Source organism: Dreissena polymorpha, chromosome 1, assembly GCF_020536995.1.
Source record: "Dreissena polymorpha isolate Duluth1 chromosome 1, UMN_Dpol_1.0, whole genome shotgun sequence".
In the NCBI taxonomy this organism is placed as follows: domain Eukaryota; kingdom Metazoa; phylum Mollusca; class Bivalvia; order Myida; family Dreissenidae; genus Dreissena; species Dreissena polymorpha.
Genome location: NC_068355.1, coordinates 61,987,729 through 62,001,268, shown reverse-complemented (window position 1 = coordinate 62,001,268; position 13,540 = coordinate 61,987,729). Strand labels below are relative to the sequence as shown.

Genomic DNA, 13,540 nt, shown 5'->3' with positions numbered 1-13,540 from the left:
TTTCCAAATCATTTTGCTGAGCCATTTTGAATCAATTGAAGTTATAAAATTGAAATAATTATCTGCCTCAACATGAACCAGTTGTACTCAATGATAATATTTGTTTGTGAATATCATAGTGCCTTCATTAAATTGCCTCAATTTCTTATATAGATGTTGTTCTTTGACATAAATTTTCCCTTTTTTCCTTGTAATCTCGACATTGCTCTGCAAATTTTAGAAGAGGCAACTGCCTCGGCGTACCTCAGCGTGTCTACGACGCTGTAAGGAGGTATACAAATTTCTTCATGGAAATCAGCACGTCTGTCTGTCCATCCAGCCTTACATTTGGCATGCCTAAGCACTGTTTTACTAGTGCTGAAGAAAAAAATCAGGAAACTGTGTTAATTACAAGTTTTTTACTCAAACCAGATAAAGCTTTTTATATTGGCATAAAACTGTCAGTCTTATTCTCTTTGCGCTTTTTGAAATTTACATCAACAAGCGATGATGGATATTTCCGCAAGGAGAAATCTCAATACTACTCTACTACTGCTTTAGACATATGTTTATACTGGAACATTCCACATCAGCATGGAAGCAAAGATATTAGCAGGCTACCTATTTGTGTTTGACTTGTGCCGATGTTAAGAAGAAAGTGTACTCAGTGTACATCGAAGTGTATCGGAAATATATATAATATACACTTCACCTGGATGTTCTCCAGTTGTGAAAATAATGCAGAACGGGAATTTTTCGGCTTCTCCTTTTAGACTTAATTGAATTGATCTTAGTAGATGAGGTCATTTGGATATTTATACTTTAGAAACAGGGATTATAACATGAGATTTTTTCTTGCACCGGAACGTTACGATGATTGTGTGAGGTGCATTTAGAATGACTCATTGACACGAGCATTATGTTTACCCGTCAGATGTATATTTGAGCCATCCGATTGAATTGCATGTTATAACTCAGTGCCTGGTTGAATATTATGTTGTGTTGGGCTATAGTGATATATGGTTTAGATATCAACATAACATTGGACAGGTCTGGGTGTACATTGAGTAACTTAGAAAACGTGGGCGACCACGGAATGTTACTTTAAGAAAAAACAAACTAGTACAATAACAGATAAGCAATACAAATCTTAAGGATAGTGAGCATTATTCATTCGTCGTTAACCGCAGATATACCTGGTTGTAGTGTTGTGGTAGTATAAACCAGCGTGTTATTTAATATACGTCGGAAGTAGCTTAACCGAACTAACAATATATAACAGATAGCGCAAATTGAACATGCATAAACAATTATGATGATTAACAGGAGAAGTTACGGACGCATAACACAACTGCTATCAATGGTAAATCGGATTTAAATATCAAAGAACTTGTGAAACGTTGTGAAGTAATATCACTCACTGTGTTATTGTACTGGCAGAAAAAATCATGACTTCGAACGAAAAAGTTGGATATCGTCTGAGTTTGTGGTTGTTTATTTTAATGCTGCACATCGCGCACTCTGTGAATGTGAAAGTCGCCGTGTATGAACATGTTGTTATTTCTCATCCGAAAGCGAATGAAAGCTTAACAAGAGAGGAAGCATTTGAGTTTATGAAGAATAATTTAAACATAATACAGGAAAGGGCTGCCGAAGCTTCAACACAGGCAAGTTACATATATCGATATCGTATGCTATGGTTTGGTGAAAGTGTTTTTACGCAACATTTCGAATTTCTTAACAAAGATATATTGTTTCATCTTTGCATATAAGTAACGGTGTCATATATGTCTTTACATGGATCAGAGGTTTTTTAAAATTTCATCTTAAAAGCAATTGTTACTCATTGTAATGTATAAACTATTGTTCCACTGAGTAATTATAAAGCCCTCAGGACGTTTTAAGGAGAGTAATAATTTGATTTATGGCTTAGGAATTCATCTTTATTTTGTTTTATTCTCAGCATATTGTGATTTACTTTTGCTATAGGGTGCGAGAATAGTTATATTCCCCGAGTATGGCATTACGGGATTCGACCATACACGCAGTTCAATGAGGCCTTTCTTGGAAGACATACCAGATGGATCCCTTGTTTGGAACCCTTGTGAAGATCCTGGCAGATTCAATGACACGCAGGTGTTGAAGTTCTTAAGTTGTACGGCAAAGATGTCGAGTATATACATCGTAGCGAACATGGGTGACATAAAACCTTGCAGCAAAGTTAAAGATCCGTCTTGCCCCTTGGATGGAAGGTACCAGTTTAACACAAACGTCGTATTTGACGACAACGGACGCCTGATAGCACGCTATCACAAACGGAATATGTACGATGAAACGCCTTTATTCGATCCTGCGCCCAAGAACGAATTTGTGTTTTTCGATACCGACTTCGGAAGATTCGGAACTGTCGTCTGCTTCGACTTGCTGCATGAAAGCCCTACACAAAATCTCATAGAACAATGTGGAATTCGGAATTTACTTGTCACATCTGCCTGGAATGTGTTTTATCCATTTATTTTACCGGTTCAAATGTATGCTGGAATTTCGAAACGCAATAACATTACTATTGCTGTTTCCAACGCTAGGAACTCTAAGTATGCAATGGCTGGATCAGGGATATTTGGAAATGGTGTCGATGCTAGTACAAGTATGGACTACGAAAATTCAGAGGGTCAATTGCTTGTAAGAGAGCTCGACACTTTTACAGCCCGTAATACAACAGTCATACCAGAAGAACTACCACTACAGGAATTTGGTGGTATTGCGGCAAAGGACCTTGCGAAATACGTGAACTCGTCGTTCATTGGGAAATACTTCTTTGGCATGCCTATGTCTTTCGTACCGTTAACGGGTGATCAGGGTCGGGCGTACACATGCTATGAGAAAGCTTGTTGCGCAGTACAGTACGACTTCAATGTAAAGGTCGAAAAGGAGCTGTTTGTATTGAGTGCCACAGACTTTTATATGCATGATCCTGGAGAAATCCATATGCAATTTTGTGCCGTCCACATTTGTGCCAGCAATGAACCTGCATCGTGTGGTGAATCTGTTGATCACGCATCATCTACATTTTCTTACGTTAAAATCAATGGATTCTTCGACCCTGGCGTTGTGTTTCCTTTTGTTTCTACGTCCTCTGTTGGCCAATATCATACTATGGAGCTTAACAAATATAAGTTCAGCAGAAGCAAAGCGATTATAGAGAGCGATGAATTTGATGCGCCCATGTTAGCCATGGTTGTTTTTAACAGCGTCAACGCAGATTCCGAAGTCAGTAAAGCTGAACAGTCCCTGACACCAAAAAGTCTCACCTGCATGTACATTTCAATTGTAATTATGTGTCATCACGTGTATTTGATTGGCATCTGAGAATATTGTATACGCCTGTTAAGAAAAACGTCCGTCCAAGAGATCAACCTCTAAAGTCATTTAACACGTTGTCACAATAATTATACAATGTTAACTCATTTTTAACGTGTATTTGTGTTCAAAAGCATGAACAGCATAGCATACGAATGAAAAGCAATTGGCACTCAGCCAGAAAGTACTTGAATCTAAAGGTGATTCTAAAAAGCTGTACGAATTTGTGTCGGAGCTTACGGGAAGCAAGTCTGAAAACCCGTTGCCAACTGTTCAAAATGAAAATACTCTAGCTGACACATTTGCTGATTATTTTATGCAGAAAATAGAGACAATCCGAGAGAATCTTAAAGACTTTGACAACTACACGCCGATTGCGAAAAAGGTCACACAATTGGGAAATTTTGAAAAACTCACAGAAGATGAGATCAGAAAGATAATAAATCAATTACAAACAAAGTCCTGCGAGATTGATATCTTACCGACAAAAGTGTTAAAGTTGTTTTTGAATGAGCTTCTTCCAACCATTTCTAAATTAGTAAACCTTTCTTTGGCAAAAGGAGTATTCCCTGCGAAGTGGAAACAAGCGGTAGTGCGAATTCTGTTAAAAAAGCCGGCCTTGAATTGACCTTTTCAAATTACAGACCAGTGAGTAATTTGGCATTTCTGTCAAAAGTAATTGAAAAATCAGCACTCTTTAGATTAAACAAACATGCTAGTGAAAATAATCTTCTCCCAAAGAACCAATCTGCTTATAGACAATATCACTCTTGTGAGTCGGCATTACTAAGACTTGTTAACGATCTCCTCGCTGCAGTGGAAAACCAAGAGGTAACAGCACTCGTTGCACTAGACCTTAGTGCTGCTTTCGACACCGTAGATCATGACATACTCTTAGATGTCTTGAAAAGTCAATATGGCGTGTGTGGTGCGGCGCTGGACTGGATGGACTCATACTTGCGGCCGCGAAGTTGTTGTGTAAGTGTGAACGGATGCATGTCAAAACCACGTGAGTTAAAATGCAGTGTCCCACAAGGAAGTTGTTTGGGTCCTTGGCTTTACCTCACATATGCAGGAACAACTTTTGACATAGTACCCCCTACCATCTCTGTCTGTGGCTTTGCAGATGACCATACTGCCAGCAAACGTTTCAAACCGATTCTATCGGAAGAAACTGAAGCCATCAACGAACTCCAAGATTGTGCACAAGAAATAAACAACTGGCTGAACAGTAATAAACTCAAAATGAACGCTTCAAAAACTGAATACATAGTGTTTGGAAGTCGCCTTCAATTAAATAAGTGTAACACTCGGGACATTGATGTATGTGGTGACAAAATCAAGCGTCAAAGAAGCATCAGATATCTGGGCGCTTTTCTGGATGAAACGCTGAACTTCAAGGAACACATTAAGAGAAAGTGTAGATCTGCAATTTTGAATTATTTTAAAATAAAAAACATTCGTAAATTCTTAACGCAAGACGCTACAGAAACACTAGGAACTGTGGGTCCAAACCTATGGAACAACATACCTTTGAGTTTAAGACAATGTACTTCAATAGACACTTTCAAAAAAGACTTAAGACATACTTTTTCGACGACTTTTTGCATTAGTTTAAAGGTAATACGTGATGTACCTTTGATAAATGTTTTGTATAGACTTGTTTGATACTTGGCACTGTTGTTCGTTTTTTAACTTGTGAAGAGGATATTCTCGCTCGCTTGTTGAGGATCGGTTACTGTGTCACTCCATATTATTGTATGTTTTTTATTTGTGCTTAATTTTTGTTTTTATTTCTATTGTACAACGCCATTGAATATGTTTATACGTAGAAATAGGCGTTCAATCAAATGCTCAAGTTTCAAGTTTCATATATATATAAAATGCTCAGACAATTTTCTTTCCTGTTTAATGTAATCTCAAATGTTGTATGAATGCTCATCTGAAATAACTAAACAAATCAACTTATAAACAAAAAAACTAGTATTGATCAAAAAACAAAATGAACAAAACTCATTTGTTATATGACCATGATCCAAGTAGAACAAACAACTCATGTGTTATATGACCATGACCTAAGTAGAACAAACAACTCATTTGTTATATGACCATGATCCAAGTAGAACAAACAACTCATCTGTTATATGACCATGATCCAAGTAGAACAAACAACTCATTTGTTATATGACCATGATCCAAGTAGAACAAACAACTCATTTGTTATATGACCATGATCCAAGTAGAACAAACAACTCATTTGTTATATGACCATGATCCAAGTAGAACAAAAACTCATTTGTTATATGACCATGATCCAAGTAGAACAAACAACTCATTTGTTATATGACCATGATCCAAGTAGAACAAAAAAACTCATTTGTTATATGACCATGATCCAAGTAGAACAAACAAATCATTTGTAATATGACCATGATCCAAGTAGAACAAAAAACTCATTTGTTATATGACCATGATCCAAGTAGAACAAACAACTCATTTGTTATATGACCATGATCCAAGTAGAACAAACAACTCATTTGTTATATGACCATGATCCAAGTAGAACAAACAACTCATTTGTTATATGACCATGATCCAAGTAGAACAAACAATTCATTTGCTATATGACCATGATCCAAGTAGAACAAACAACTCATTTGTTATATGAGCTTGATCCAAGTAGAACAAACAACTCATTTGTTATATGACCATGATCCAAGTAGAACAAACAACTTATTTGTTATATGATCATTATCCAAGTAGAACAAATAACTCATTTGTTATATGACCATGATCCAAGTAGAACAAACAACTCATTTGTTGAATGTAATTTTGTTATTAACATATGTATGCAATATCAACTTAAATTGTATAAAAATATGTGATCGAAACTGTAACACGATCAATTTCATTGTTTATCTTGATTGTTTAATTTCTTTGAATGTACACTATGTTTGGGTATTTCTGTCATTCAATTATTGTCACAATATTTGTATTTGTAAATAAAGTCATTATTCTTAACCACGTAAGTGTGTTATTTTAACTAACGGTGAGTTTTTACAATTCCAAGATGGAAATTCAGATAATAATTGTACATCAGCGTTTTGGTTAAACACACTATATCAGATGTCGCAACAATTACACAAGATTATATATACACAAAATCTATATCAGCCTTTGCTAGTATGTCAAATGTTTTAAACTTGCGTTTCCTTATTTTGTTATTTACTGCGGCAGTCTAAAGCTAACACATATTCAGTTATGTAAAGTTTATCGGAAAAAAATCATAACTTATTCGCCTCGATGCATTTACAACCAATCGTGTAACGTTTCAAACGAAGTAAATTTAGCGGGAAATGAAAACTATAAAGCGCATAGTTCATATATCAACAACCGTCATACGTATTAAAGTAACAACACCTACGTGACATTTGTAATTTTTTTACATCAGTACTAAACTCGACATTCCTGTAAAAAGTGGTGTAAAAAACTCATGTCGCGTTACGGTCATTTATAGATCGTGATATCAAGTATTGCACAAGAGTTCATTAAACGTAACTTTTAGCCGTAGTACTATTATTTAAAGCTGTCGCAATCTTCAAAATAACGTTTTTATTTATTTGTATGTTATATGTCAACCATAAAACATGTGCATGCAGATTACCCATATGATCCTTTTAATATATTGACTTAAAATAGCGTAAGTACTAAGCGAGTTATCGCAGGATCAATGTTTTTCGGATCGGACGTACGGAAAAAAAACTAAACTGAATTAAAATGCATATTTATCATATGCCCATCTATCTTCACTGAAAGCTTTATTAACGTAGCTTACATGCTTTTTGAGATGTCGCATGATCCAGATTTTAGTTTTAAATAATTTAGGTAGGAATAGCATGTGTAACCAAAGCAACCATGATTTGTTTCTCACATAAACTGAAATGATGTGCATATTTCCCATTGGTTCCACTATCCTCTTACAAAGTTGTATTAGCCCAGCTTATTTACTTATCACATGATACAGATTTTAGCTACAATTGTTGCCATAGTAAAATCAACCACATTTATGTACCAAGTTTCATCAACCTAGTTTTAGTTCCCGTTGAGGTAGAGCAGAAGCCAGTCTCGGACGGACAGATGGACACATAGACACAAGGGCACGCGACATACTGACGGACCGGGAGTAAAGCTATAGGCCCCCGGTTACACAGATAGGATGCTTAAAAATAGTGTTTTCATATAATCAACAATTCGACAAAACGTATACGTATAGTTTGTAGGACAATACGTTACTTTAAAAAAAGTATTGTTGGGATCTTAAAAAATAACTTTTATAGAATGGCATATGCTAACTGTACTGTTTATCACACACACACAGATAGTAAATGGTTTTAATTGTCAGTGATTATTAGTGGTTATCTCACAGTCGATTTAAGTTTTAGGTTATCGCATCGTGATAGTCGGTGGCTTGCAGTTATACGGTATGTTTGCATTCCGATATGTATCAGATCCTTCCGAACCTGATGCTTCATTACATTAGGACCCGGAGTCTGCCCGAGCACTCCTTCCAAATAAACTTACAGACTCACGAAAGTTGCGACGTTTATTAATTTAAGCCGAGATTTCCAGCTATTTAGTTTTTACTGAATGATATTCAATTATGATGTGGGTAAGTACTGTTTACGGCAACCAGATGACCAAGAGAAACTCCCACCTGTCCGGTATGGTGCCCATCAACCAAACTCACGTGATCATAATACAATTTGTTCTATCTATTTTATTAGCTTAAGTAAGTTGCAGTCACTAAAGCCTCATCGAATAAACTCGTTAAAATGGTATCCCAAACACTTAAGGAAGCGAAAACTATTGAAGTACCAACAAAGGTAGAAACGTATTACAATCTGTTCGCGCAAGTGTTTGCTATGAAAACTTCGGATGAACAAAAACACACTGATGACACTCCAAGACATCAATTTTACCGTAACTTTGAATTATATATCAACCCGGCTAAAGCTTCAGACCAAGAAGGTATATATTTAATCATATCCAAATATGCTGAGGTAGCATATAATAATATATATAAACAAGCATACGAAAGTAAAATAATGTTGAAATACCAGTAGCAAATACAATTTACAGTATTTTTCTAACATCACACAATGTTTTTCTCTTGTTTTTTAAAAACATTTTAGCTCGACTATTATATATGAAATATATATAGTGGAGCTATCCTACTCACCCCAGCGTCGGCGTCTGCGTCTGCGTTAGCGCGCAAATGTTTAAGTTTTCGTACTACCCCAATTATTTTCATTGTCCCTTGACATATTGCTTTCTTTGGCCCCTTTTCCACTTAGAATGTGCAGCAAATGTTAAAGTTTGCGTACTGCCCCATTTATTTTCATTGTCCCTTGACATATTGCTTTCATATTTTGCATACTTGTTTACCAACATCACCCCAACCTATAAACAAGAGCAGACAACTCTATCAAGCATTTTTTCATAATTATATTGCCCCTTTTATACTTAGAATATGCATGTTATTGATAAATCTGTGTTAAAGTTTGCGTACTACCCCAAATATTTCCTATATCCTTTAACATATTGCTTTTATATTTTGCATACTTGCTTATCAACATGACCCCAACCTATAAACAAGAGCAGACCACTGTATCAAGCATTTTTACATAATTATGGCCCCTTTTACACTTAGATAATTGAACATTTTGCTTAAATTGCCATAACTTCTTTATTTATGATCACATTTTATTAATACTTTGACAAAACAACACTTACCTGAATACCACAATGGATTCCACCCAAACAATACCCCACGCCCATACCCAGAATCCCTTCCGCCCCCCCCCCCAACCTCCCCCCCCCCCAAAAAAAAAATAATATTTTTTTTTAAACATCATCTAATAAATTACTCCACCCCACATTATACCCCCTCTCACCCCTACACCCCCCCCCCCCTATTGAATATGAACAATTTCGCCATGATGGCTTACGTTATAATGTCAAGCACTCGAATAGTCGAGCGCGCTGTCCTCTGACAACTTTTGTTTTCTAACGCCACAGGTGTCTACCGAAAAGGGGAACATAAATCGCTACTTAACTACCCACATATCTTTATCCTATATTATCTGAATACTGTCTTCTCCCTCCATACTCATCTATCGTTTGACTACAACATGGAAGTCAACTTTCAAAATCTCATTAAAAGACAACATCTACGACAAAACTTAGTGGATTAACAAAACATAGCTAGATAACTGTAACAGACAAGTAAATATCAAAGCATTCAATTATTTCATACTTGCATGCATTACACTTTCCGCGGCCATTTTAGAACCATTCAACAAAACAATCCATACATACACCAGATTGTACTTACACATTAAAATTCAATCGAGTGGGAAACTGGTGTGTGACTTGAAATACTTCTAGAGCCTTTCCTCTTGATGCGTTCGAAGGATCAACTCGTTACTAAATCAATAACGTGGTGCAGGCACCCTGATGATTATCGAGACAGCATGAAATCTTTGATTCCACACTCGACAACCACTCTCACCCTGTCACACAAAAAGATACAAAAAGTCACAAAAAGATACATGCATAACATCACCAATTAGGGAATTGTATACCACCATATGCGTCTTCTTATTTATCAAGAAAATGAACCGATTGCCAAACAGTATTACACACAACTGGTCAAACTCCACGAGACATTTAGAAACACAGTTCCTCTAGTTGAATTTTATAAAACATTACATTTTCTGATTACAATAATATATCTAGCTTGTATATAATTAAATAATAAAATCATTGTTAAATTACGTTAATATAATAGTGGGGATAAATGCTGCGTTCACTAAATCTTGCTGCAAAGATGAGTCCAGAGGTTAAATGGAAATCGGTCTTTCAGCACCAGGAAATGTGAACATTTTTTTACGAATTTTAAAGTTAGAATGAAGAAAATTTAAGTTTAGAACAAATGATTAAATTTCATAATTGCAGAAGCCTGTAAAGAACTAGTTAAACTCAGGTTTAATTATATTTACCCCCACCCCCCTCGCACCCGCAAGTTGAAAATATTGTATAGTGTGAAAGCCTTCAAAAAAATTATTGATTATGACATCCATTCTTTCCTCCAAGTAAAACATGCTTTGTTTATTTAATTTTGTGGCGATATTTAGAGGTTATATACTATTTCATGAAAAGTTTCACCTTTAACATTTTAAGTTAGTTTGAGCGTCGGCTATGAAATATTTCGAATAGTATTACACTGTTATGCCGTTTGTCCGGATAACGAATTTTATGGCATACTGAAGTCTAGCTGTGTGAAATGCAATAATTAATGTATATAATTATGGTTTGCTGTACTGTTGTATGGGGGGCATGCAAGTTTTGCAAACATTTTTTTTTATAACTTTTTTTCAAATATAAATGTTAATTATTAAGCTCTATTTTATGTACTTATTATACATTGTTAACATATGAGATGTTACTCATCCTTGCGGGACCATACGTGTGAGTTAAGTGTCGATTTATCAACATTACGTATTTTATCGTGAGCAAAGTATAGTGTAGCCTTATTTATAAATCTCACAAACGAGAAACTTTTTCTTCATCCTTTCTGACCAATGAGATTGCAGCGTGGGAGCTTCAACTTCAAAACAAATGAAACCCTGTTAAATAAATTGATGTAATTTAGTTCACGTTGTACGATGAATTGATAGTGTGAGTATAAAACTGTTTCAGTAAGTTTAATATATTTCATTTGACGTTTAATGCAATAAATGAATTGTAAACACTAAAAAATCATGCGCGCTCATGCACTTTGTCACCGTTGTTTGTGTATAAGTTGAAAGTAATTTGTTTATGCCAACTCGCATGTAGCGGCAAATCAACGAAAATGCCTCAAAAACCTATAAAATAAGTAGATTAATCATGAAACACATAAAAATCAGAGTATCCCTTAATGCTTTTTACATATGTAATGATTTTCATATAAAAACTTATAAAAACATGGTATTACTATTAATTTCTTCTCAACTTTGCTTGACAATTTACACAAATCAGCTGCTGTAATAAGTCACGTGACCATGGTCAAATCATGGGGCGAATAAATTTTTAATGGTGTACACTGAAGGGTTCGAAAGCAGGTACACGTTGTTTGGCTGGCATTGAAAGTTTTACATGATATGGTGGTGCTGGAAACTTGCAAAAAATCTGTTATCAAAAGAGGATTAACATAACAATAAAAGTTGACAGCCATGTAGAAACAAGTTATTTATCAAAAAGAGTTCCTATTAATGTTTCACTATTTTCAATCTTAATAGTTACTATATTTGGCGTGTCAAAAATTAAGAGGTTTGAAAGATGGTTCGTCCATGATACATTGGAGAAAAGTAGTCATAGTCAGCAATTGACTGTCGGAAGTAGAAGAAAAGAATATTATGTTATAATAATTCAACCAGAACATGTATAACGAACGTTTAATGATTTTATTAAGTAACAGCACATTAATTTAGTTTATTAAATAACAGCACTATGAACAAGTCTACTCTCAGCTTTATAACCGAAAGGGTTGCTGAGAGTTGCAATGCACTGTTTTTATCCAAGGCAATGGTGCAAAGTTTAATCACCAATGAAAATGCTAAGGAACACTGATACAGTGTCAATATAAAGATAAGGTCTTCCTTTTCTTCTGTTGTAAAAAAATCTGGAAAATTAGGCTGCAACACTAAATGCTATCCGGCTAGGAAATTTTTATTAATGATGTGCCCGCCAAATATTTGACAGTTTTTTACGCTAGTAACGCTTCCCAATTTGGCAAACCATCATGCAAAGCCATTGTGAATAGTTTTTAGAATACCATCAGGTTTAATAGGGCAGGTGGTGACACCTTTCAGGGCTCGAATTAAACACTCGCAAACTGGCCATTTGCGAGTTTATTTTAAAAAATAACGCGTCTAAAATGAGAGTGCACAAGTTAGGTACTCACATTTTTTGCGAGTTGGAGAAAAATTAAAATTATCATTGCATATATTACCTGATTATTCTGGATAATTATTTAATCCAGCACTAAAATATTTAAACACAAATGCAGACCGAAAATGAACGAAAATTTGTTTAAAAATTGAATAAACACAATCGATCGCCATTTGTCAGAAGTGCCAGTTGCGCGTTAATAGCACAAGGGAACACACGATATGATGACGTTATACAGGGTATTCCCATTGAACATGCAAAACCAATACAGAGCGATGTGTGCGCATCCGATAAATGTCATAATTTTAATATAGCAACCAATCTAAGATGTTATATGTTTTGTGTTTAAAACAAAAAGCATGATGTAACCCCAACCGATTTTTCAGATGTGTACTATATTCGGACATGTTAAATGTTTAAACATCCAGTTCCTTCCCCAGGAATTTTGTCAGACGCCCAGGGGCCGATAGGGGGTGGGTTCGGTAGGGGTGTCCCCTCCCGACGTAGATTTTTTTAAATTTAACGTGTCAATTCACGTTCTGTGGTGCGTTATAACTCAAAGAAAAACAGCGTCAAAAGACGTCATTTGGTGCGCTATGACTCTTCAAAAAAATCCCCCAGTCATTTAAAAATATATTTTTTTATATTGTTTAATTGTTTTAAAACTTTTCCGCACAGATAGTAAAATCCCGACTCGAACGATTCCCCAATACATCTGTTTTTCAACCCGACTCTATTACTGTATACTTACTGTTTCTATTTATTACCCGATAATCCCGTTTTTATCAATCTCTTTCTGGTAAATATTTACGATAAAAGCTTTCAGTTATTTCTTTAACACAAACCTTGCCATTTTTTAAGTGACTATTTATAGATTTGATGAAATATTGCCTCTGAATATGCGTCAATCCCCTGACCTGTTGTGTGCTTGTTAAAACGCTCAATACACGCCATTTGTATGCAATAGATGCGACGTTGTACATGCTGCACAATTTTCGCGCTCTTTTTAATTGAGAAAAAGATTCGACACAAAATAAATTTGCACTGCTAATTTGAAGCAAAAATATTTAACGTTGCGGTAACATTTACATTCGGAAGTGTGTTTCGGATTAAAAACGCGTTAACATCGACTTACGGGAATGGGTTTCGGATTACAAATTTAATTATTCCCATTTGAGATTTCAACAAATATTAACCGTTGCGTTAT

General features: G+C 35.4%; 2 protein-coding genes across 9 annotated transcripts in view; both read left to right on the top strand.

Moving 5' to 3' along the window:
• Positions 1 to 580: 580 nt before the first annotated feature.
• Positions 581 to 6,360, top strand: LOC127831737 (vascular non-inflammatory molecule 3-like). The gene is made up of 2 exons (XM_052356776.1): positions 581 to 1,646; positions 1,969 to 6,360. The coding sequence occupies exons 1-2, from the start codon at positions 1,428 to 1,430 to the stop codon at positions 3,346 to 3,348; spliced, it is 1,599 nt and encodes a 532-aa protein (XP_052212736.1). The 5' UTR covers positions 581 to 1,427; the 3' UTR covers positions 3,349 to 6,360.
• A 4,620-nt stretch (positions 6,361 to 10,980) lies between these two features.
• Positions 10,981 to 13,540, top strand: part of LOC127831690 (kinesin-like protein KIF22) — a 49,440-nt gene continuing 46,880 nt past the window's right edge. For all 8 annotated transcript variants that reach the window (XM_052356766.1, XM_052356732.1, XM_052356760.1 and 5 more), the window contains exon 1: positions 10,981 to 11,079. The gene's annotated coding sequence lies outside the window, so the exon portion shown is untranslated. The remainder of the gene's footprint in view (positions 11,080 to 13,540) is intronic.

What these genes read in the sequence shown, in the direction of transcription:
- LOC127831737 (XM_052356776.1), top strand. Translation starts at nt 1,428, where the DNA reads ATGACTTCGAACGAAAAAGTTGGATATCGTCTGAGTTTGTGGTTGTTT. An exon ending in CTGCCGAAGCTTCAACACAG is followed by an intron (nt 1,647 to 1,968) that starts GCAAGTTACATA and finishes CTTTTGCTATAG; the next exon opens with GGTGCGAGAATAGTTATATT.